Raw genomic sequence first — 26,279 nt, forward strand, 5'->3', positions numbered from 1 at the left:
TATACCCCACCCTTCCGATCTCTTTTCTTCCACTATCACCAACACTACTCAAAATCAAACTCTATAACTCCCGACAAAGAATTAATTCGCCGGGTGTGCAACAGAATAGGATTATCACACTCAAATATGATCCTAATGTCATTATTTTTTATATGGTAATTGGGATACACACTTACAACCACATATCTATTACCATTAGACATTTTAGCTTATTTTTTAGAATAAAAATGAATTAAAGAGAAGAAGAAATGAGATGTTTATGAAGAATACAAAAGATTGTACATCTTTTTATAATTGCTGAAAATTTATTATAATTTATCTCGTTTATACTGTAAATGTCATAATATTAGATATATAAATAAATTATTATTTAGAAAAAGATGTATTACTTCTCTTATTAAATATATAAATAAAGGATCCGCTAGGGAGACAATGGACTATTTATACAATGTGTACAATGGGTTATTGAGTTATAAAATGAACATCTCATATACTATTTAGAATAACCATCCGAGTACTAGCGATAATAAACATCTTCTCAAAAATTTAAACTAATTTTGGGGTTCACCAAAGATCGAACTCTTGACATTTCGAATCTAGTGTTCTAATACCATGCATGATACCACTCATCCCAAAAGTTTCAGCTGATGGAAAAGAATAACATTAATGATTATATCTCTAATATTCACTAAACCTCCATTGTCTACATTGTATAGATATTTCATTGGCTCCTCATACTTTCCCATAAATAAATTTACGGCAAGTGAATTTTAATTTTTTTTTTTTGCGAATGACTCAATAATTATTCAAATTTTTTACAAAAATTTCCATCAAATAAATAAATTATTTGTTAAATACAAAATATGTTCGTACATAAATGGTATGACCGTATCTGTATGAGTACCATTTTGGTAATTTAACAAATATTTTTTGTTTGGTAGTGCTCGGGCCGTTGGAAACGCGGTTGGTATTTATAGCGGTAAATCCGATCCTCCCGGGAATTTGTTCAAATTGCTCTTCACTCACTCCTCTCTCTCCATTCTCTCTCTTTTCTCTCTCACTCTCTCAATCTGCACTCTCATTTTCTCTTTTCTCTTTCTCTTTTTCTCGCGCCATGGATGAAGAATACGATGTTATAGTCCTCGGAACCGGACTCAAAGAATGCATCCTCAGCGGCCTTCTCTCCGTCAATGGCCTCAAGGTACTCTCTCTCTCCCGCACATTCTCCTCTATTTTTTTCCTTCAATTTTTCGTGAAATCACATGCGCAATTATGGATCTAGATTTAAAAGAGGAGCAACAAGGAATTCTTATTGAGAAAAAAAATAAAATACGATTGATCTAGATTGTGTTGTTTTGTTTTGTGATCGACTTGTACGAGACGAATCTGAAATTCATTAGTCAAGGTATATTATCGATTTAGAGTGTGTATAAATCTGAAAAAAACTGCGTTCACTTACGCGCTTGGATTTGGATATCGGATCAGGTGTTGCATATGGATCGGAATGATTATTATGGAGGAGAATCCACGTCGCTTAATCTTAAACAGGTAAATAATGTTTGCCACTCTCATTTTATTTAGGATCTTCAAAGCGTATTATATGATCGGAATTATAGTTTAATATCACACATTAACTGTCACTAATTTCTTGTAGTTGTGGAAGCGATTTAGGGGGGATGACAATCCTCCAGAGACTCTGGGATCAAGCAAAGAATACAATGTTGATATGATTCCTAAGGTACACACATCCTTTCAGAATTTTCTTAATCCATCTTATTTTGGATATAGAATTTGCGATATATTTTATTTTATTTTATTTCTTAAATTAAATTTTGCAATAATGGTAATCCCCCTTTCGAGAAATATTAAGTTTGTTCTCCAGAAATTATTATAGAATCCGAGCTCTCCCTTGAGCCATAGTATCCCTCTAGCAGAGTATCACCTATATTAATGTTTAAGGACAAATTTCACATGGAATACTTCCTTGAAAGACCTTATTGCCTCTGTCTGAGGGAGTGGTAATAATCAAAAGAAATTGGCTGTAGAAATAATTGATATGTGTACTTATTCTTTTTTCTTTTTCTTCTTTTTCCAAGACCATGCGACTCATTATCGTTAAACCATCAACGATAATAAAAGAATTTAAGTATATACCGTCTGTGTAAAGGAATTTTATACAAAAAAAGCCAACTAATAATATATTCTCACATTGGAAAAAGTAACTAACTTTCAAATTCACTACTTAAAAAGTCATGTAAATATCTGAGTACGTAAGACCTATCACCCTTTTAATTAACCTTTTCGGCTTTTCCCACTATATTGTTTTCTTTATCCTTAAACAGTTCATGATGGCAAATGGCGGTTTGGTTCGTGTTCTCATCCACACTAATGTGACCAAATATCTGAGTTTCAAGGCGGTAGATGGCAGCTTTGTTTACAACAAAGGAAAGGTTTGAAGCTAAATATACGTCTCTGGGCCTAGAATCAATCATATTCAATACAAAACGCCATTCTCAAGGTCGAATTCATCAAGCTGATGAATTTCAATCCTTCTTTCAGATTCATAAAGTACCAGCAAACGATGTGGAAGCTTTGAAATCCCCCCTCATGGGGCTGTTTGAGAAGCGGCGAGCTCGGAAATTTTTCATTTACGTACAAGACTATGACGAAAGTGATCCAAAATCTCATGAAGGAATGGACCTTAACAAAGTGACAGCTAAAGAACTCATTACGTACTGTATCAATAACATCCCTCTGAGTTTCTTTTTCCTGTGCTTGTGTGTGAAGAATTTGAACAACAAATGAACAGTTATTTCTCTAATATGGACACTCAATTTTGTTCAGGAGGAACTGTCAAAATCAGCATGTTCTGTTGGATTTAAAACATATCAGTGGAGTTAAATAATCCTTTTCAGTAAAAATGAAAAAATCATATATGACATGACTTTAAAGCTACTGAAAGAGAGATAGTTATTAACACCGTATTAGAGGAAGGACGTTCTTCTAGAATGGTTATCATCCTATATGACTATTCATAGCTTTCTGGTTTGTATAATAACTTTGTTTTTTAATTTAATTAGGAAATATGGTTTGGATGACAACACAATTGATTTCATTGGCCATGCGTTGGCTCTACATTTGGATGATTCTTACTTAAATCAGCCTGCAATGGATTTTGTGAAGAGGATTAAGGTATCTAATTTTCCCTTATAGATATTTCTGGTGCAATACTTCTTGTTTCCTGCATTTCTGTGTCGAACTTAACTCTTTCTTTAGGATTAAATTTCCATGTCAGTTTGTATAAGAAGCAGAAGAAGCAAGATAGCACCAGGGTGTTACAACACCGGAATAGTATAATTTCGTGTATTCTGCTTATTGAGAAACAACTTTTTCCTCTTTTGGTTCTTGGGAAGTCCCATAGACTAAGAGCACAAGAATTGGGAATGTGGGGATTTATCGCTCACCACAGAACCAGTACATCCAGTATAATTATTACTTTTCTTCACTGGGAATATGGCTGGTGCATTTAACAGAATAGAAGTAAATTTGTTTATAAAGCCTTCTACTTTAGGGAAAATTAATTAAAAGAAAAAAGAAAAAGGGGGATTTTCTAAAACTTCACCGTTTTAGCAAGAAGGGATTAGTGTCTTGCTTACTAGCTATTATTAGCACCTTCTGATTTTCTAGTTGAAGAGGCTAAAGCATGCAATCTTGTAAGGGATGAAGTTGTAAACCATAAAGCTATTTTGAAAACTTTAAGTTATTTCAAACTTCAAATCCAGATATCAAATATCGTTGTGCCATTCCATATTTGACGTTTTTGTTAGTCCGAGAATTTTTTTCTCTCAATCATGCCGTGCCTAGCTCGTTCTGAAGCACAACCAATCATAACCTTTTCATTGAGGAGTTGTGAATTGTCCAATTTCGAAGGCCTAATCTAGTTTAACTTTGTTTTTAATAAAGCTATATGCAGAGTCTCTAGCACGCTTCCGGGGTGGATCTCCATATATTTACCCACTCTATGGACTGGGAGAGCTTCCTCAGGTTTTTATGACATAACTAGAATATTAAAAACTACCCTTTGAGAATATTTTATTTACTTTGACTGTAATGATACGAATTCGGCAGGGATTCGCTCGTTTGAGTGCTGTTTATGGTGGCACCTACATGCTAAACAAGCCAGAATGCAAGGTATATTAATATATGCTTCACAATATACAAGTGGGGATGTTTATATTTACAAGTTCAACCAATCTAATAATTGAACATAACGACTTTATGCCACTACTGTGTCCTACATTTATTGAACATTATGTGTACTATTTTTGTATACATCTCTCTTGTACACTTTTCATTTTTAGTATTAAAACTTAAAAGTGATTAATTAAAAAGAAGATAAAATATTTATTTTTTATACCACAAAAAAAAAGATGTACAGGAAAATATATACTATTTCTATTTATTAACATGTAATGCGGAACTACATATAGCAGCTAAACATGTTATTATAGGAAGATTTTCAAGTGTACCCTCGTACTGGTGTATCAGTAATTTTTAACAGTTGATCTTAATTATATATATTATATATATTTTTTATAATTAAGATCAACGGTTAAAAATCACTGAAACACCGGTACGACGGTATACTTGAAAATTTTCCGTTATGGATGCATGTGCATGTGTCCATACAAAAGCTTAAACGCTAAAATACTTATCGAGTTAACTGGGAAATGAATGATGCTAGTTTCTAGATTCTACTGATGACAGGTTGAGTTTGATGAGAATGGAAAGGCCTTTGGTGTAACCTCCGAAGGCGAAACAGCAAAATGCAAAAAAGTTGTCTGTGACCCTTCATACCTACCAGACAAGGTATGTTACTTATAATGATCATAATATAGGAATACTGATCCAAGTCTTATTCCTTTGAATGAAAAGAAAATTGTATCTATCAATAGGTGAAGAAAGTGGGGAGAGTGGCCCGTGCTATTTGTATTATGAGCCATCCAATCCCAAACACTCACGACTCTCCATCAGTTCAGGTTATTCTGCCTCAGAAACAACTTGGGCGTAAATCAGATATGTATGTATGCCAACTTTTTCTAGATTAGTGAATTGTCTTTTTACTTTTTCTTTTCCTTATAGTAACTTGACTTTACCATGCTTCAGGTATCTTTTCTGCTGCTCCTACTCTCATAATGTAGCTCCAAAAGGAAAATACATTTCATTTGTGACAACAGAAGCAGAGACTGATAATCCTAAGGAGGAATTGAAGCCTGGCATAGATCTCCTTGGACCTGTGGATGAAATATTTTTTGATGCCTACGACAGATATGAACCCATTAACCAGCACGATGTTGATAGCTGCTTCATATCCACAGTAAGTATTACTTAAAGGGATCATGTTTCTTATCCTTTTATGTTTTTTAACACAGTAAGCGGATCCCTTTACTTCCTGAAACTTTATGCATGAGAGCTATCATGGTTCGATATTCCATCTTCATCTTGTACCTTGCAAGATTTTTTAAACAATGATACCGCTACTCGCCTCTATAATTTTCTCTTAAATATTCTTATGTATTTACTTCTCTGGAAAAATGAACTCTATCTTGCATATGTTTAGCCGTATTTCCTGTAATCATTAATCATATTCTGACATATAAATTCTGCAGAGCTATGATGCGACAACACATTTTGAAACCACCGTAACAAACGTGATTGACATGTACAGAAAGATTACTGGAAAGGTAAACATTAGTTATTAGACTGTTATTTCAAGGTTATATAGGACATGATAAATTTTCTTTGTAGTTTGATTTCAGCCATTGGAAGGAGTTTCTGATACTCTACTAATTCTACTAATTCCTTCTTTTTCACTGCTTTATATAAACTCAGGAGTTGGACCTGTCTGTGGATCTGAGTGCTGCCAGTGCTGCAGAAGAATGAAAACTGAGTTTTCAGTATACTTCATCAGCTTCACAGTGCTGACTAGTTGATATTAATCTTTTACTATTTTCCTCGAGGCTGAAATTGATCAAGGCTTGGTTTATGTGCTTTCTCACTCTCCAAGTCTATGGAGCCAAGAGAATTATTGTCATGCAGTTTGTTTTTTCTTGTTACGAACTCTTAAGGCATTAGCCTCTTGAACATGAGAAAACAAAGTTTTTCCTTTATTTTCAACAAAAATGTTGTATCATCGAATTAGTTAAAATAGAGTATTAAATAAGTAATTTTATGTTCAACAAATTATTTTTCTTCAAGTAGTTATTTATAGAAAAATATGGATATAAGGCTATTATGAATTTATTCCAAATAAATATCTGTAGAAATCTTTATCTTGGTCTACACCTGAGTTTTATGATCACCCAATGGAAATTGGGATCTCTTCTGAGCGTTGATAGAACCTTGCTTTGTAGGATCAGTATTATGGCATGTTGCACCTCAAAACGATATTCCTATGCCTTTCAACATAATATTAACACACTTGGCCTCGATGTAATAGCACAAATGGACTTACATTGTGAATTTACCGTGTTCATGTACCATATAAACATATATGTAAGACTGGCTCAGTTGAACTTGCCAGTGCCATTGAAAAAATATGCATTAGAAATTTAGCATGCAGAAAATTAGTCCCTCCTCAACTTCACTTGACAATGGACTTATAAAGTCACAAGGAATCCTCTTAAGTTGGAATTATACGCATTAATTATGTAGACTGATGCTATATGATCCCCCTTTTGTGTAGGACAGTAAAGTCAAAAGAAAGAAAGAGAGAAGAAAAAACAATTATACTTGTACCAATTTTTGGTATACTATTGAGTGTACTACACTTTTTTTTTTTAAATAGTCTAAAAGATATATCTTTTATTTTCTCTCCTTATCAGTCACTTTAATACTAAAAATAAAAGCTATATATGTAAAGTATACAACAAATATGATGCCTATAACATTCCCAAAAGAAACAGAGAAAGCAAAAATGCAAAAACAACTGAGATGTGTAGAGATATTATAGACTCCCCTTATAGTGCGAGTACAAATGGCATTTTCTATTTTTCTTTCTTTATCAATTATTATATGTACCAAATAAGAGCTACTATATGCCAATTTACTAACCGAAGCTTTTTGTTTTATATAATTGAAGTCGAGGAAGGGTGAGTAGCTTCAGTTTGACACCCAAAAAAGCCTCACAAATTGTTTCCTCACCACACATTCGTTATTTGGAATTTCGCATATTATTAGGTTCATGTACATTGAAAGGCATTATTAGCTAAAGGAACTTGCAACAAATAAACTAACAACAAAATACTTTAATTTCTTCACTCTTAAGCATACACTTGCAAGAAAGGCAACAGTTAGTTGGATACATATGTGAATCCAAACCAAGACAAAGACATGCCTATATCCTATGTTTGGCCAAAATCCAATGATAAACTACAACAGATGCTAATCATTCCCTCTTTGATTTTGAGAGCGCTTTCTTCCTCTGTGCAAGCATGTATGTATACATGTGAGGGCTTCCTGCATTGAGTTATGCCATTCAAACACTTATAAAGTCAGCCAAAAATTCTAAACTATCTAAGAACTGTGGCAGAGAGAAAAGTTATAGAGTGCTTGCCTGGGACATAGATTCCAAGTACAACAATAGCAGCATAGAAGTAGTCGAACGAGAAGTTCCATTTGTTTGGCATTCTTATGCAATACTTCTCAGATGCCTGAAAAATAGACATTATGGTATGTAGATAACTTGAGTGAAAAAAAAAAAAACCATGTCAAATTGTTCCTACATTCTATCAAGATATATAAACTTTTTCCTGTGTTTCCATTTATTTGCCACTATCACTATTTTGGCAATCTTTTCATCGATGTATCTTGGTAAAGAAGAAACATTGATTTAAGCATATACCAAACTATGACGGATACAAACGAAAGGGAATAGAGAGTGTCAATTGTCTCATCCACTTTCATCAGTTTGGGAATCCCAAGAAATAGAAGATGCTTAAGTGTTTTGAAGGTCAATCAACATGAATAGTTTCATAAAGAAGTGCTCTTTCCTCTTCGTCCTCTGCTTGATTAGTAATAAATAAAAGAGCAAAAGCACAAACCATATATGCTTGTGATGATAAAAGAAAACATGCAAAAACACAACCAGCAATATAGATATCCTATCCTAAAAAAATTGTGTACGATAACTGTTTCTTTACCTTGATGAATGGCAGTGCAATGTATATCAGACCAACTTCACTGCTAATGCCTGTTGGATACAGCAGTAAGAAAGTGCTATATCTGCAAGTAGAGAATTTCAGCCAATATATCAGGAAAATAAGATTTATCCATTACTCTACTATATGCAGCTACCGGACCTTCAATCATACCTTAGCCACAAAAGCCATGACGGGGCAAAACCGAAAGCCTCCTTGAAGCCAAAGAAAGAATAGCGAATTATCTGCAGTTGCAACAATCAAAAATGGTATTGGCTGATATATATTTTACCTTTTTAACACAGAAAAAATGGTACATTTACCCGAAGCAATAGATGGGGCGCCAAACCTAAAGGCCTACTGGTTTGAGTTACATGTAATAGGTGCTTATAAGTTATAACCATTAAATAATAAATTAACATTTCAAATGAAAAAAACATATCTAAATAATTACATTACACTACTATATATGTCACACAACAGGAAATTGTGACGTCTCAGGTCTGCCTCTATGTTTAACAGAATAAACAGGCACAATGCCAAGCCCCAATCTGACTATAAATACACAGTAGAGTGCACCAGGATAATCAGATCAACAATCCATCTATTTACTGGAAAACTTGATCTACAACTTCACATTGTCAAATATAACACGAAGTTATCAAAATTTATAAGGAGTTACATCCAAATATAACATGTTTGGACTGTAATTACAAATGGTGGCTGTTTTGTTGACTACGCCCTACAGCCTACACCCATACTTTCACTGACTTTAGCAGAGAAATCTTACTGAGCCTAATATCCCATGAATAATGAGTTATCTAGTTCTATGCTATGGCATCCAGCAATTAAAATATACTCATCAGTGTTAAGAACCCAAGTAATTAACTTACTTTGCTCTTAGCACTTTCAATTACTTCAAATATGATATTTGAAGTTAGAGATAGCAAACATAGAGGAAATGAAAGATAGATATATAATTAAGTATAAATAAATCAATAACCACCTAGAAATTGTGAAAGACTTACCTCAGTGATGGACCAGCTGATTAGTAGGGAGGTAACAAGCACATGATTCCGGGTCTGTCATAAAACATATATAAGTAACTTTTCAATAAATAACACGGCTGAAAATTGAATTAAAAGATAAATTAAATGAAATTTTAAGAGTTGAAATTTGTCTTAACCTCAGGGAAACTCCATAAGATGCCCCAAGTCAGGTACAACCTAGAACCTATCTGTGGCAAGGTTGCTGAAACTGGAGACCGGACAAGCCCTTCATCATTGAATTAAAAAGGATATTAAGGTCAATAAACAAGCATTCTCTAACACTGAGATCCCCATATTTATTAACCCCAATGTAATGACGAAAATGGGAAGAAGATTACTCACCTACCAAACCATGCAGAATCTGGTACACGATGCAATCCAAAGCCCCACCAGAAAACACCCCACAAAAATTACATATAACTTCAGAAATTCCCACAAATTGATATATTTTCCCAGAAAATAAACAAAAGGGTATCTCCCAATCTAGTCAAAACCTGTTTTTTCCCCCTTTATCATTTTGGGGGGTGACGTAGATACATACCTCTAACACAGCGGCGGTTTGAGCAAAAAGCAAAGGTTTTTCGGCTGCGTTGTAAACGTTTTCATGACCCGACTCCTTCAACGTTATCAGGACATGATACAGAACCTGAGACCTGTGTTCCCAAATTGAAAGCACCGTTCCAAATCAGAACCGAATGCATACATGGCTAATAAGAAACGAAAGATCTGAAAAAGCTCGGAAAAAAAAAACAATTTTTTGAATATTGAATAGTGAGTACCATCCAAAGAAGACGGTCCAGTTGTAAATGGAGAGGTAGAGGCGCCTGAGAAGAGAGAAGAAACCCGCCATTGAATGTGAGATCTGAGGAACATGCAAGTGTAGGGGGAGAGGAGTTGAGAGGATGAAAGATCCAATGTTAAATATTGTGGTGTGTTGTGTTGTGTTGTGTTGCTAAGTGGAATTAAATTTGTCATGTTGTGTTAGTTAAGAGTAGTTCAACTTCTTAACTGCTACCATTACTTACTTTCTTCAATGGATTTTGTTCAGTAGAACGTGAGTAGGAGATGCTGTTGTTCGTTGGCAGATGCAACAAGATAGAGACATCATAGTTATGATGATCCCATTTATTTATTATTATTGTTGATTGTTCATTCAAACGACAGTTGACACAATAAGCATCATTCATTAATAATTTGATCCAGGGTAAATGGAAAAAAAAATGCTAAATATTAATTGTCAAAAAATAAAATTAAATGTTAATGTAAAATGATACCAAGCTTAAAATTCAAGTGAATTACAAAAATAATTATAAGAAAAGAAGAAGGTTGGTGATGTATTCTCAGGTCATTGAAATTTAAAGTAATGGAAGAAGAATTGAAAAGAAGTGAAAAGAGAGAATAATTGATTAAAAGAACTACCACAGAGTACTGAGTACCAATTACAATATATATAGTAAAAGGAAAAATAAATTACTAACTAATAGTGCTGTAATTATGTCTAACAAACAAACCAACTTGACAGCTATACAAAAAACAAACTCTATTATGTTACATCCCCCGCAAGCTGGTATTACGTGGTTTGTGCAAATAAGTAATCCCAGCTTGGAAAGCAAATGAGAGAATGGTCCTGGAGGAAGGGATTTAGTGAATAGATCAGCCAGTTGTTCACTGGAGACAACGTGCCTAAGATTAGAAACCCCTTCTTTGAACTTGTTTCGAGCCACATGACAATCAACCTCAACATGCTTGGTTCTTTCATGAAAGACAGGATTTGAAGCAATATAGATAGCAGATTTATTATCACAGAAGATATCAACCGGAAGAGGAGGAAGAATGTTGAATTCCTTTAGTAGTTTGAGTAACCAAACGAGTTCACAAGTGCCATTAGCAAGGGCGCGATATTCTGCTTCTGAGGATGACCTCCAAGAAATAAGAGTTTGGTCAAGGAAGAAACAATAACCATTGATGGATTTTCGGGTGTCTTTACAAGCCCCCCAATCAGAATCAGTGTAACTAGATAGTGTGAAAGAATTGTTGACAGAGAAAAATAAGGCAGTTACTGGTGATTGTTTTAGATACCGGATGATCCTATAGGCAGCCTTCAAGTGGGCATCAGTTGGTGAATCCATGAACTGAGATAGGCATCCAACAGAGTAGCTGAGATCTGGTCTTGTGTTAGTAAGGTACAGAAGTCTGCCCACCAATCTACGATAGATGGTTGCATCAGGAAGAGGGGAGCCTGAAGCCTTAGACAGAGAAGTAGTGTACTCCATAGGAGTAGATGCTGGTTTTGCACCAAGCAAACCGCAGTCTGTGATCAAATCCAATGCATACTTTCTTTGATACAGTGCAATACCAGCATTGCTTCGTGCTACCTCCATCCCAATAAAGAACTTAAGAAGGCCAAGGTCTTTAATTTTGAACTTATCATCCAAAAACATTTTGACAGCTTGAATTTCACTCAAATCATCTCCAGCTAACACAAGATCATCAACATAAACAAGAATAGCTGTGAAAGTTGTACCTGTGGATTTGGTAAAAAGCGAGTGATCATTTTCAGATGGAGTAAACCCCAGATCAGCAAGTGCAGCAGACAACTTGATGTTCCATTGGCGACTAGTTTGTTTCAAACCGTACAAAGATTTTGTCAACTTGCAGACTAAGTTTGGATCGGAACACTGCAACCCCTTTGGAAGTTTCATATAAACGTCCTCATGTAGGTCTCCATGGAGAAAAGCTGTATTCACATCAAGTTGATGAAGATGCCAATTCTTTGCTGCTGCAACGGTAAGAAGAACACGCACAGTGCTCATTTTCACAACGGGACTAAAGGTGTCAATGTAATCGACTCCAGGAATTTGAGTGAAACCTTGGGCAACAAGATGTGCCTTATGCCTCTCGATAGTGCCATCTGGGTTGAATTTTGTGCGAAAAATCCACTTACAACCAACTGCATTCTTTCCAGGAGGAAGAGAAGTGATGATCCAGGTTTTGTTTTGCTCAAGAGCAGTAAGTTCTGCCTCAATAGCCTTCCTCCAACAATCATGCATCAGCCTCAGAATAGTGTTTGGGGTCCGAGTTATTTATGAGAGCAAAAGTGAAGGCCTGGTGCTTGGGAGTAAACAATGAATATGACAAATGGTGAGAAAGGGGATACTTACATGTTGAAGGTAATTGGGCCGCATTGATTGGATCTCTATGTGATGAAATATGGAAACAATGAAAATCTTTAAGATAAGAGGGTGTTTTTCTTTCTCGTTCAGACCTTCTCAAAACTGGTGCAGCAGATTGTGACTCAATATGAATGGATGAATGTTCCAATGGTGCCAATGCAGATGCTGATTCTAAGGTGGCGGGTGATGCAGAATCTGTTATATCATAAAGAGATGCCATAGGTGATGTAGAAGTGGCAGATAAATCAGGTGTAGTGTGTATGGTGTGAGGTGCAATTATGCCATGAGTATGCTCATATGAAGAAGTATGTGCAGAGTTATTATAAAAGAATGCAAAAGGGTCAAAATTGGATGATTCAATTGAAGGATGATCTATAGAAAAATCAGTGCTTGGTATTTGTTTGAATGGAAAATAGTGTTCATAAAATTCAGTGTTTCTTGATATAAAAATTTCTTTGGATTTTAAATCAAACAAAATGGACCCTTTTGTTCCTGATTGATAACCAAGAAAAACACATTTTCTAGCTCTAGGATCTAATTTTCTTCTATTAGTACTCAAAGTGGTAGTAAAAACAAGACAACCAAACACCTTGAGATGAGTCAAATCTGGTTTATTCTTGAAAAGTGCCTCGTAAGGCGTTTGATGATTCAAGAAGGTGCTTGGTAGTCTATTTATTAAATGTACTAAATGTTGCATAGCATAGTGCCAAAAACATTTTGGCACATTAGAATGAAACAAAAGTGCTCTTGCAATATTCAGTATATGTTGATGCTTCCTCTCAACAATTCCATTTTGTTGAGGAGTTTCAACACAAGATGTTTGATGTAATATTCCTTTTGAGTTATAGAAGGAGTTCATTTTAAATTACATCCCATTATCTGTTCTAATTTGTTTCACAACTTTATGAAATTGAGTTTGCACCATTTGAACAAAATTTTCTACTAACACTCTAGTTTTGGATTTTAGTTTCATGCAATAAATCCAAGTAAACCTCGTTTTATCTTCTACAATTGTAAGAAAATATTTATGGCCAGTAGTAGATAAAAGTGAGAGTGGTCCCCAAATATCTATATGTAACAAATCAAAAATATATTCTGATTGTGTATTACTAATGGGAAAAGACAATTTCTTTTGTCTAGCCAAGTGGCAAGAATCACAAACATGAGATGATGAAATGTATTCAATAAATGGAAATGTATTTTTCATGATTGACATTCTTTTGGATGGTAAATGACCTAGTCTAGCATGCCATAGAGTTCCTAAATCTTGCTGCACTGTGACATTTACAGAATGTGTGTTAACTTCTGGTGTAGTTAGTTTCCAAGGTTGAGCATCCATCACATAAAGATCACCAATGACTTTAGCTTGCCCAATCATCTTCAATGATGGGAGTACCTGTATCTCACAAAAAGAATCAGTAAATTTTAATTCACAATGTAATGACTTTGTGAGTTTAGACACTGAAATCAAATTATATTTAAAGTGAGGTATGAATAAAACATTGGTAAGAATCAAATGTTTAGAGAGTTGCACAGTGCCACAAATGTTTGTTGTAGTGGTAGAACCATCAGGTAGATTTACCAAAACTGGTCTCATATAATGAAAAGTTTTGAAAGACTCTTGAATATAGGATGCATGATCAGTAGCTCCACTGTCAAGTATCCAAGAAGTTTTAGTAAAATTTGATGATACACTCAAGCAATGCCTACCTTTTGGTTGAGTAAGGGTGGCCGAAGAAGTAATGTGGTTTACACTATTTGAAGTTGGCATGCGTGGTTGTTGAAGGAGTACTAGTAAGGTTTCCTTCTGATCTGGAGTCAACACAAGTACTGTATCATCACTCTTTTTATCCTGGTTAGAATCAGCAATCTCAGCACTAGAATTCTCAACTATCTCGTCAGTGCTAAGTTGATTGGCTACTCGCTGCTTTTGGTGAGTAGGAAAGCCATTTTTCTTATAGCATGTCTCTGCTAAATGACCAATTCGATTACAGTAGCTACAAAACTTTGAAGTGTAGCCTTGACTATAAGATTTTTGATTTCCTCCTCTGCCTGAATTTCGTCCACGGCCTCTGCCTCTTCCAAAAAATGAACCGCCTCCAGTTGAGGTTTGCACCTCTAAAGAGTTAGTCACTATGTTGCTATTTGACGGGTCACAATTCAATTCTTGCTCTTGTTGGGTTAACATAGATAGTACTGTGTTGATTTCAGGTAACGGCTTCATTAGCATGATTTGTGATTTAACATTTGAATATTGCTCATTCAATCCTTTTAAGAATTTGACAACATATTCCTCAGAAGTATAGTCTCGAACAATTCGTAATCCACATGAACATCCATTAACACAAGCAACACAACTAGGAATAGCACGTAAATTTTCTAATTCTTCCCAAATAGCTTTCAACATAGCAAAGTAAGAGGTAACAGTAAGATCACCTTGTTTGAGTGCATAAAATTCTTCTTTTAACGCACCAACTCGAAAGACATCTCCCTGTGAGTAACGATGTTTTAAATCATTCCACAAGTCTGGAGCTAAGCTAATCCACATCACGCTCTTAGCGATTTCAGGGCTGAGAGAGAGGATCCAGGAGAGGAGAAATTGTTACACCTATCCCATGCTTCAAAATTAGGATCACCTTCACCTGGTTTTAGAATGGATCCATCGAGGAATTTTACCTTGTTCTTCGATCTGAGTGCTCTCCACATATCGTGCGACCACTGATAATAATTTTGAGGTGTCAACTTAAGCGGAATTAGAGCCAAACCAGGACTTTCTCCTGGATGAAGAAAATAAGGGCTAATCGGATCAGAAATTGCAGAAGAGGAACTAGATCTGCCATAGTTGGATCTTCTCGCTCTGATACCATGTAAAATGATACCAAGCTTAAAATTCAAGTGAATTACAAAAATAATTATAAGAAAAGAAGAAGGTTGGTGATGTATTCTCAGGTCGATGTATAATTATTTTAAGGTTAAAAAGTAGTTTCCTCAATAAGGAAAATGAGTAACTTTCATTTTTTGGTATATTTTTTGAAGCTTTTTTTTGGGTTTCATTGATTAAAATGAAGGCCAGTACATATCTGTAACTACACTGAAATAAACCTTTACAATCAATATGGATAACTAAAATAAATCTACGCTTCTAATGAATAGAAATCTATACAGCTTTAAGAGTTTTGGATTATTTGATGATAAATTTAATGATTATGTGAGCTCCTCAGATCTCTAATCATGATGCTCAGATCACTTGGTAAAATTATGTTCGGATGTGTACATGTGCAAATTTATTATGTTATAGCGTCTAAGTTTTTTTTTTCTATTTGTGTTGCACTCTTAGAATGTCAAAACTCTATATCTTGTTAGAACGTTGGATAATTCGATCTGGATATCAAAAATTGTTAAGATAGAAAAAAAAGTTTATTATTATTCATATACATATACATATATATTTGGTTGTCTTATTTTAGTATTTAAGAAAATAGTGTTTAATAATGCTTTTAATTTTTAATTTTTTAAAAGAAAGCAACTCAACATAACAAGTGAAGCGAAAAAAGACTACAAAAACCAACATAAATAAAAGAAAAAATAAAAAGTACAAATACAAAGAACATTAATTTTTATTCCTTGTCATTTCTAGCATCGGCATCAACAATAAAAAGGATCCACACCTAGCCACTCTTTATAGTTTGTAAATGACGACCGCTTTTTTTATGCTAAAAAATCCTTCTATTCCTTTCTAACCAAATGTTCTAAATAATCGCACAAAAACACACCATTCATCTCTTACGCATTTCCTTACTAGTGGATATCTCTGTCCAACTTAGGAAATGCTCATTCAACGTCCCTGGACACGACCATTGTCTTCTAACAAATGATAACCAACAAACACACCAAACCTGCCAAGTAAAGTCACAACTCAGAAACAAATGGTGGCCATGTTCAACATCTTTGTTACATAATACGCATACAACATCTTCCTGGTTGATAACTCCAAACCTACGCCGTCTCTCCTTCGTATTAACCTTGTCAGACAATACAAACCAGACAAACAGTTCAACTCTTGGAGGAACTAGACCTTTTCAAATTGTTACAATAAAGCTGTAACTTGTTATATCTTCCGGAATTATTTTCGCCTTCAAAACCTGCACAAAAAGAGTTAGTAGAAAAGACTCCTTATTTATCAAATTTTCACACAACTCTATCCTCTCTGCCATAAGCAAGGTTGACTAGGCTCAATGCATCATGCATCTAGTTCACTAAATCCAACTTCCATTGGAACAGCTCTCGCCTCTATTGGAAGTTCCATATCCACTCTACCCCATCCCGAAACCCACAATCCTCCATAATGGATCCTCTTTAGTTTGAAACTGAGAAGAGCCTCGAAAACTGATCTTTCAGAGAACCACTATGCAACCAAACATCCTGCCAAAAACGAGTCCGTCTCCCATCACCAATCTCCATAGACAACCCAGTAACCATCTTCAGCCTTACTTACTGGTCTTTGAACTGTATCTGGCATATATCTTTCCAGAGACCCCCGGACAGGTAGAACCTGGGAGGACAGCAACACATTCAGGTTCAGGTTATTACAAGAACAAACTACCTTCTTTCACAGCGGACACTCCTCCTTCAAAAAGCGCTACCACCACTTAAACAAGAGTGCTATGTTACGTACCATGATATCTCTGACACCCAATCCACCAAACTCACCACCTCCCACCTGACCAAGGCTATACCATTCTTACCATCCTCCTTGCTCCATAGAAATCTTCTCTATAGAGAAATAAGTTTCTCTGCAATAGCCTTTGACACCTTATATAGACTCAAATAATATACTCAGAGGCTATTTAATACAGATTTTATGAGCACGAACTTACTAGCTTTATTGAGAGGCTTTTCATATGCTAAGTTTTTCTCCTACTTTGTCTAAAATTAGTTTTCAGGTCTTCACCAATCTCGGATTAGCTCCTAACGAGATCCCCAAGTATTTAATTGGGAGAGAGGCTTCCTTGCAACCCAGCACGCTGCACATATGTTGTACTCACTAATCATCACAGTTAATTGGAATCAAGCTAAATTTGTCAAAGTTAATACTTAACCTCAACATCAATTCAAAACAACGAAGGATTCTTCTGTAATTTTTAATGGTCTCTTCTTCTGGAGGGCAAAACAAAACAGTATCATCCGCAAACTGAAGATGCGACAGTTCAATATGATCTCTTCCAACCAATAATGGAGATATGCACCCGTTTCTAACCGCCTCTCCAAACATCTTGTGTAGGACATCCACGACAAGTACAAACAAAAATGGACAATGGATCACCTTGTCGTAGACCCATTTCCATCTTAAACGGCTTAGATGATGAGCCGTTTTATCAAAACTGACATAGAACACGTACTGACACACTCCATAACCCACCCCTCCATCTCCATTAAAACCCCATCTTTTGTAGCACAAAATTCACAAAACTCTACTTGATTCTATCATATGATTTCTGGAAGTCTAGCTTTATTATCACCGCTTCCTTCTTCCTCAGCTTGATCCATTGAACTGTTTCACAAGCAATAAGAGCCCCATCATGAATCTTCCGTATTACTGCTCGCATTCTCCTAACCAGCATCTTCGAAATAACTTTATACACACACCCTACCATACTAATCGGCTTGAGATCCTTGATTTCCTTTGCCCCAGTAAACTTCAGTGCCAGTGCCACCCATGTGAGATTAGCATCCATCGGTAGCCTAGAAGACTGGAAGAAGTCCAACACCGCTGCCGTGAACTCAGAGCCAATTTCATCCCAACACTTCTTTATGAAATTCATGTTGTAACCATCACTTTCGCCAGTCTTGGAAGACTCATAATCCCACACTGCTTGTCTAACCTCCTCATTAGTTGATTGCATTTCCAAAGCCAAAGCATCCTCTTCACTTATCATTTTCACCAGACAATCTCTGAAACCCACCAATGGAGACTCATCCTGATGATATAAGTGTTTATAAAAGTCCCTAATCACAATCTTAATCCTACCTTGATTCCTTATCAATCTTCCATTAATGACTAGTACATCTATTCTATTGTTTCTCCTTCTCGCCGAAGCTAAGTTGTGGAAGTACCTCGTGTTTTTGTCTATGTCGCTCGCATGTCTAGATCACGACATCTGCTTCTAATGTAGTTCTTTTCTCACATACCATTTCTCACAGCAAGCCACAAGCGCCCTCCTTCTTGCCTCTACCATCCCATCATAAACTCCATCACTCACCATGCCCTCAATCTTCTTAATCTCTTCTTCAAACTTCATAATTTTCTTGTCCATGTCACCAAAATTGTCTTTATGCCATCTTCCCAGAGAAACTGTCAAAGCCTTCAATTTATCTGTGAATTGCACCTCTCCTAATCCTCCTTATTCCTCCTTAACCATCCTCCAGAAACCTTCATGTGTAAACCATGAGTCAAGACTTCTGAACAACCTCAAACCATCTCTAATCCACTTATCTTCCACCATAATAGGACAGTGGTCAGACAAACTCCTTGGACCCCCTCGTAATCGAGTTTCTGGAAACTCCTCAAGCCATTCCAAACTAACTAGGGCCCTATCAATACAACTACAGGATTGACCTCTAAACCATGTAAACTTGCCGTCAGTAATCGGCAAGTCCACTAACCCTATATCATGTATCCAATTCTTGAATTCTTCCATCGACAAGATTAATCTATCAGTGTCGCGTCTTTCTTCTACCTGTACAATCTTGTTAAAGTCTCCCATGAAACAATAAGGAACCTAACATAATCCAGCTATGTAACTCAGCTCTTCCCATATAACAAACTTCTCATCTCTAGCGTGTGCACCATAAACTAATATAAAAGCACAATTGTAATTATTCTTCAGCAGAACCCCCTCAACACACAACCATTTCTCACTCTTATAAGAATTTCTAATTTTAAAAAACTCATCATCCCATATCAGCAATAACCCACCAGCTGCACCAACAGACTTAACTTAGTCCCACCCCCGCACAGCCATTTTTCTGAATTTTTGAAATATCAAAGCTAGTCACTAACTGCCTTTTAGTCTCTACCAAACCTAGCATGTTTAATCTATATTTTTGCTTTAAGTCCTTTACGATCCTCAATTTTCTATCATCTCTCATCCCCCTAACATTTCAAGAACTAAAAACCATTTTAAGGAATTATTGCAAACCTTTTTTTTTTAGTTTTGGGTCTGCTCTGTCTAGTTTTCGCCTTCTGTTTTGCCAATCTTTGTTTTTTGCAATTTCTTCAATTGTGGGAGAATAACCATAATGTCATCTCCTTCGTTATATAACTTTGCTCCTGACTCCTTTACTAATTCCCAAGTCATTTTGTTTTCTACCAACCCAATTTTAAATGCTCACTGTTATTGATTCATCATCGTTTACATGTCTTTTGTCTCCCACACTGTCCTCAATATTACTGTAGCTATCACTGTCATTAAGCTCTGGTATATTCCTGCCATAAGTCGCTACAATTCCTGCCCCTGAATTAGCAATTTCTTGATAAACTGAAATACTTCTTTCAGAATTATTGCTATGACGATGTCTGCCGTTAAATTCTAAATAGTTTCAAAAGAGCAAAAAAAAAAATTATCTTATTCTTTTTAAAAAAAAATTTCATCAAGCCTGTCATATCTTATAATTTGATTCATAAATAAGTATATGACATAGGATTTCAATTCCAAAATTATATATATATACTTATTTAATCAGATCTATATACACTTTTATCTAAAATAGGTAAAAATCAAATGAAAATTTTTTTAACGAAGTACTAAAATTAATTTTGCACTACTAATCTAGCATGAAACTTTTATTACTTTGTATAGGTAACCTTTTTGAAATAAATTAAAATAATTTTTTAATTCTTTGATACAAACATTCCTCTTTTTTTTTGGTAGAAATGCTTCTCGATTCAAATAGATTTTTGTATCTTATTTTAGAAAATAGAGATTTTTTGGTGACCTGGCAAATAAAGATTTATTTTAATTTATTTAAAAAAATTGCCACTCCATATCTGATACATCCATTATTTTTTTTATTTTTGGTTAACACATCCATTGTGTTTTTGGTCTAAATGTTTGTTGCAAATTATTCCAGAAACAAAAAGTGTTGTGAACTGGACTGAAGTCTTTTAGTCAAAGGAAATAGCAAAAGATTGGGCCAACGTATACGGGTTAGAACATAGAAGAAGTCAATTCGGGCTAAAACAAATTATAAAAATTATTCTTAACTTGGTTGACTAGTAAATATCTGAAACACCTTTTGTTGAGTGATTAGCTCGTTCGTCCGCTTAAGCAAGTGTCGGAAGTTCGAACTCCGCTTTGTGCATGCAGCAACCTATTGGCCAGCGGCAGACCCTTAAATGGAGTTCAGATCTGCGATGGATTAGTCCTTAACCTGTCGGGTTGGGGGATACCATTTGGGTAAACCAAAAAAAAAAATATCTGAAACACTTAAATTTTAACCCAAAAACAAATCAAGACAAAAAAAAATGTTTAGTTTATATATGTTCTAAGACTATTTATTAAAGTTGCTAACGAATTATAGTTTAAATAGCATAGTCTTTTCATATTTACTTAAAAATTACGAGTTTGAGTTTTACTCTTAATTTAAAAAAAAAAAAAAACTATCTACTAAAGTTACTAATTAAAAAAATATGTGTTTTTAGTTTTTTATATATTTATTAAATATTTATTAAAATAAAAATTTAATAATTTTTACTGATAATATTCTTAATATCTACTCTTAGGATACATATTAGTTAAAGTTATAAATAAATAAAATTATTGATTAAGGAACCCAAGTCACTATCAGTAAATTTTTATCCGATCTTAGCTAATAATCTATCATCATGTGGTTTTACTAAAAGGATTATAGGAGTAACCAAGTGTTACATAGTATATTTTTTATTTTTCTTATAAAAACAAGTAAATTTTGATACATAAATTTTAGGCACGTCCATATATCATAAGTCACAGAATAATAAATGTTAAACTCAACCGAGAGAATGAATTATTATTCTCCGCACAAACATTTAAAAATATATGATTCGTACCAATAATTCCCCCAATTATTTTGCCAAGATTATTATATTATATAGGAATTGAGTTTGGAGTTGATTAAGATTGGAGGGTTATAATATGGATTGATTACGATATTGTCGCTTTTCCCTATTGGATTATCATTTCTCTTCAATTAACGGTGATAACGATTTGAGTGATAACCTCTATCTCCGAATACTTACTTATCCAATAATAAATTCTCTCTCCTAATAATAATAATAATAATAATAATAATAATAATAATAATAATAATAATAATAATAATAATAATAATACATTTCAAACTTCAAAGGGACGCTTTCAGTATTAGAAATCAGCACCTTTGAGTTGTTATTTTTAGTTTTTTTTTTCCTAATATATAACAAGGCAGGGAATGTGTTAGTATTTCTTTTCCAAACTCCAAAAGGCACTAATTGAGTAACAGTTCAACTAGGTATCCTTTAAAAGTTGTATAATATTCAGCCTTTTATTACAATAATTTAAAAAAAATAAAACAAACATATCTAAAATTTTTAAATAGATTTAGTATCTTTTTAAAATTAAATACACATTCAAAATACAAACTAAATAAAACTGAAATTTAAAATTTAAATTTAAATTTTAAATTTCTATTTCAAATTTAATATATTTAATTATTAATATATTATAATTACAATTTAAATACACATCCAAAAATCAAATTAGTTATAATTCAAAATTTTGAATTTAAAATTTTAAAATAAATCTTAAACCGTCTTAAAATTTTGGATGTGTTTCAAACATGTTTTGTATATAAGTTAATAATTTTAGATGTGTAATAAATGAAAAATAACCAATATTTACAAACATACATTTTAATAATTTTAAAAGCATTAATGTTCAAATAAGTAACGATAAAATTCAACAAATAATAAAAAAATGAGAAATATTAGATGAATTTTATCGAATAAGATATAAAAAAATTAATTTTATATTTAATGTTTAAATTCAAATTTTTGATTTATGATTTTGGATGTGTTTTAGAAATATTTTTTGTATCACTTAATAATTTTAGATGTGTTACAATTGAAAACAAAATCGAATTTTTACAAACAAGCATTTTAATACTTTTAAAAGCATTAATATTAAAATAAGTAACGAAAAAATCTAACTATTAAAAAAAGAGAAATATTAGATGAGTTTTTCTCGAATAAGATATAAAAAATTAATTTTATTTTTAATGCTTAAATTTAAATTTTAGATTTATAATTTTGGATGTGTTTTAAAAATATTTTATGTATAATTTAATAATTTTAGATGTGTTACAATTGAAAAAAATTAATTTTTACGAATATACATTTTAATAATTTTAAAAGCGTTAATATTCAAATAAGCAATAAAAAAATTCAAAAAAAAAATAAAAGAAAGAAAGAAGAAAGAAAAAAATAAAGAAGAAGAAAAGAATATTGATATATACACTGATTATTTATTATTTAATTCAAATGTTGATATAATCTTATTAAAATAATGATGAATGAGTTTTGAATTAGTATGTAAGTCACTCGAAATAGAAACAAAATAGCACGGCTCATCTAATAACAATAATAATAATAATAATAATAATAAAATGTTAAATATGAAATAATAAATTTACCTGTAGAGAAATAATACTCTTCTATGAAAATTTTTGTAAAGAACAGTGAGAGAGAAAAAAAAAAACGTACACGAGAGAGGGGAGGGGGACGTGCAAATAAATAAAAAACTAATAAAACAACTATTTTATGAAGTAGGTAGGAAGTTAGAGAAATTCTAGTATTTGAAATTTAAATTAATTTTAATTACCAACATGTTTAGCTACAAATTAGGAATGTCTTTTAACTAAAATTTATTTAAATAATATTATTTAAATTTAAAGGCCGAATAAAGACTGAATTTTAAAGGACACATAGCATTTTCCATTGAGTAATTGTTAATTACAATGGAACTCGTTAGTTACAATGATGCTAATTGTTTATGGAGTGAAGAAGATTAATTTGCAATCACACTTAGCTTTTTTGAGTACCAAGAAGAAATAATTACCAAGGCTTATAAAAAAAAAAAAAAGTGATGAACCCGCCGTATCTTATTAAGTCATCTGTTCCATGATTTTTTTTATAATATTAATTTCCCCAAATATATTGATGGATATTTTATTTAGTTTAGAACTTGTTTGATTTCTTATTTGTAAAATTATAAATTAGAGTTGATTTGAGTGGTATATGCTCATTTCCACTTAAGCAAGGAGGTGTTAGTTCAAGTTTTGTTGATGGAAAAAAAATCTATTAAAGAAAACTAATTCATATTTATAACATGAATGATCATATCCCAGATAGGATTTCCTCTCCTAAAAGGAATAATATACATAGTAATTTCAAAGAAAAAAAATATCATTCTTGCTTTTTATATTCTAGAGCTTTTACTCAAGGAATTAACATATTGTATGTTATGGATATGTATCCAAAAAATATAGAAAAGAAAAAAAACCAATTAAGAAGACAACTTTTTTTAAAAAAAATTAATTTTAAACTTTAATTTCTAATTATTTAAAAAATAAGAGTTGAAAAAATAATTTTATAATAAAAATAATTAGGTGAGTTCTACCCAACCCCCTCTATTTCAACATGTAATTTACCCCTCGTGACGTGACATGCTTTAATTGGATGCTTAGTTTTAGTTTGAGTTAATTTAACTCAATAAGAGTTAATATGTTAACTAAAGTAGGGTAATTTTGTAATTAAATACTTTTATAAGAGAGATAAATATATAATTTCTATAAACATTAAAAAATAAAGTTATATTTTTATCATTGTGTAGAAATTCAATTTACCCAGTCCCATTTCTCTCTGAAATTGAAAGAAAAAATCAACTCATTGGGTGTTCCATATTTTGATGAACCAGGAAATAAAGGTGTATTTGGCAACCACGTTCAAAGAGAAAAAGTACGTTTAGATATCTTGAAAGCTGTAATTTTTTGTTTGGCAAATTTTTAATTCATGAACGCAGAAGTGATTTTGCATTCAAAACCACGTTTTCAAGAAGCAACAATTTTAAGTTTCTGCGTTTCACCAACGGACTTTTAGCCATTAATACTCAATCTTTATTTATTTTTTACCAATTTTATCCTTTATGCATACTATTGTATTATTTATATTATTTTTGTTTATATGAACTATCTTTTTTTATTATTTACTATTTTTTTTATTAATTATTTATTTGATATTATATACTTTTATAATTATAATTTTTTTGTATTATTTTTATTTTTTTTAATATAATATATTGATCCTATTAAGAAAGTAAATTAAACAAAAAATTAATTGTAAATAATAATAATAAAAAATTATAACATACTAAAAAAAGTACTAAGAGTACTAAAATTATACTGTATAAAAAATATCATAAATTTTTTTTATTTATTTCAATTACTACCAAAATAAATATTGAATTTTTTTATTATTTTTAGTACTCTCTAAAATTTATATTTTGTTAGTTTTAATTAAAAGTATATTTTGCCAATTTTTATATATTATTTTTATCTTAGTGTATAAATATTAATTTTATTATAGAATTAATTAATAACATCTATTCAAATATCTAAATTAAAATAATATACAAAAATTATTTAAGTTGATGTCTATTTTAGTAATTTTGTATCTAAAAGTGATTTTGAATAGTGTAATCTAAACAACATTTATTTTACTATAATTCATTTTGATATAAATATTGCCAAACATAAATCACTTAATACAAACTTACTTTTCATCAAAATCAAGTTTGCAAAATTAATTTTATTAAAACTTCCATTTGCAAACTGTAATCCAAACACACACTAAGTATTTAGAAAAAATAACTAATTAAATGGCCAGGGAAAAAATATTTGAGTCTGTCCGTGAGACCATCTCGACCTGTAGCGTGAACGATCCTCCACCGTTCAGATGGCATGCGCTTTGGAACAATTAATCACGCTCTGACCTCACGGTCATAGTTCAACCAAAGTCTTCTTAAAACTCAAGGATACAGATGTACGAGCCTATAGAACAGATCTTGTTCAAGTAAGGTCGTGTTCTGTGTTTTGTGTTCTTTGTGTTTAGTTATAAAAACTGCTTTTGTTTGGTGAACCTAGCCCAGACTAAGTTTACGTTTGCGAAATTCAGAAAATCTTAAAATTTAAGAACGTGAAATCGATTATGATGGCTTTTTATGATGATAGTGTAGAAGGGGAAGACGAAAAAGAAAATGAAAATAATGATGATGATGATGATGATGATGATGGTGATGGTGATGATGATATGAGATTTCTGGATGGCATTGAAATTAAATTTGGAGGTATTTAATTACATAATCACCCACTTTGGGCTATAATTTAATTACCAATAATTTAACCATAGTTAACATAGCAACCAATTAAAAGATGACATGTCACAGAGGGTAAATTACATGTTATTATAGGAAGGGTAGGCTAGAATTTACCAAATAATTAATATTAACTAATTAAAAATTAGTTCTGATATTTATTAAAAAACAACGATTCATATTTTTTCTCACTAAAATACATACATAGTAAAACCGAAATAATGTACATATATAAAATGGAATTTTGAGCAATGATTTCGTTCTACACGAGAGAAAAGAGTTAAACACAATACTATAGGCATATGATACAAACTATGAATATATAACACATAATATATATATATATATATATATATATATATATATATATATGCTAGATTCATAGGATATATCCAAGAAACAGCTTGCAACAAA

At 32.7% G+C, this 26,279-nt stretch overlaps 2 protein-coding genes and 1 pseudogene across 3 annotated transcripts; 1 reads left to right on the plus strand and 2 right to left on the minus strand.

Moving 5' to 3' along the window:
• Positions 1–992: 992 nt before the first annotated feature.
• Positions 993–6,244, plus strand: LOC112747326 (guanosine nucleotide diphosphate dissociation inhibitor At5g09550-like). Its single transcript, XM_025795289.3, has 13 exons — positions 993–1,201; positions 1,486–1,548; positions 1,655–1,738; positions 2,343–2,450; positions 2,560–2,732; positions 3,081–3,192; positions 3,964–4,044; positions 4,129–4,191; positions 4,768–4,869; positions 4,956–5,080; positions 5,167–5,377; positions 5,670–5,744; positions 5,893–6,244. The coding sequence occupies exons 1-13, from the start codon at positions 1,115–1,117 to the stop codon at positions 5,941–5,943; spliced, it is 1,335 nt and encodes a 444-aa protein (XP_025651074.1). The 5' UTR covers positions 993–1,114; the 3' UTR covers positions 5,944–6,244.
• A 1,043-nt stretch (positions 6,245–7,287) lies between these two features.
• On the minus strand, positions 7,288–10,350 carry LOC112747327 (very-long-chain (3R)-3-hydroxyacyl-CoA dehydratase PASTICCINO 2A). 2 transcript variants are annotated; one of them, XM_025795290.3, is made up of 10 exons: positions 10,273–10,350; positions 10,027–10,109; positions 9,789–9,900; positions 9,590–9,608; positions 9,385–9,473; positions 9,227–9,280; positions 8,373–8,443; positions 8,202–8,283; positions 7,616–7,712; positions 7,288–7,518 (listed from the first exon to the last, which is right to left on the minus strand). In XM_025795290.3, the coding sequence occupies exons 2-10, from the start codon at positions 10,095–10,097 to the stop codon at positions 7,448–7,450; spliced, it is 666 nt and encodes a 221-aa protein (XP_025651075.1). In that variant the 5' UTR covers positions 10,098–10,109; positions 10,273–10,350; the 3' UTR covers positions 7,288–7,447. The 2 variants fall into 2 exon arrangements, with proteins under 2 accessions (XP_025651075.1, XP_072074546.1); XM_072218445.1 differs by lacking the exon at positions 10,273–10,350 and having other exon boundaries at positions 10,027–10,248.
• A 15,043-nt stretch (positions 10,351–25,393) lies between these two features.
• Positions 25,394–25,574, minus strand: LOC112753615 (small nucleolar RNA U3; annotated as a pseudogene).
• Between the last annotated feature and the right edge of the window lie 705 nt (positions 25,575–26,279).

This window comes from Arachis hypogaea, chromosome 15 (genome assembly GCF_003086295.3).
Source record: "Arachis hypogaea cultivar Tifrunner chromosome 15, arahy.Tifrunner.gnm2.J5K5, whole genome shotgun sequence".
Taxonomy (NCBI): domain Eukaryota; kingdom Viridiplantae; phylum Streptophyta; class Magnoliopsida; order Fabales; family Fabaceae; genus Arachis; species Arachis hypogaea.

Bases quoted from the DNA above. Each gene is read 5' to 3' on its own strand.
- LOC112747326 (XM_025795289.3), top strand. From the start codon at position 1,115: ATGGATGAAGAATACGATGTTATAGTCCTCGGAACCGGACTCAAAGAA. The intron at 4,192-4,767 runs GTATATTAATAT...TACTGATGACAG, and splicing joins TAAACAAGCCAGAATGCAAG to GTTGAGTTTGATGAGAATGG. The intron at 4,870-4,955 runs GTATGTTACTTA...ATCTATCAATAG, and splicing joins CTTCATACCTACCAGACAAG to GTGAAGAAAGTGGGGAGAGT.
- LOC112747327 (XM_025795290.3), bottom strand. From the start codon at position 10,097: ATGGCGGGTTTCTTCTCTCTTCTCAGGCGCCTCTACCTCTCCATTTAC. The intron at 9,281-9,384 runs GTTAAGACAAAT...GTTTTATGACAG, and splicing joins TCTTATGGAGTTTCCCTGAG to ACCCGGAATCATGTGCTTGT. The intron at 7,519-7,615 runs GCAAGCACTCTA...AACTCAATGCAG, and splicing joins ACTTGGAATCTATGTCCCAG to GAAGCCCTCACATGTATACA.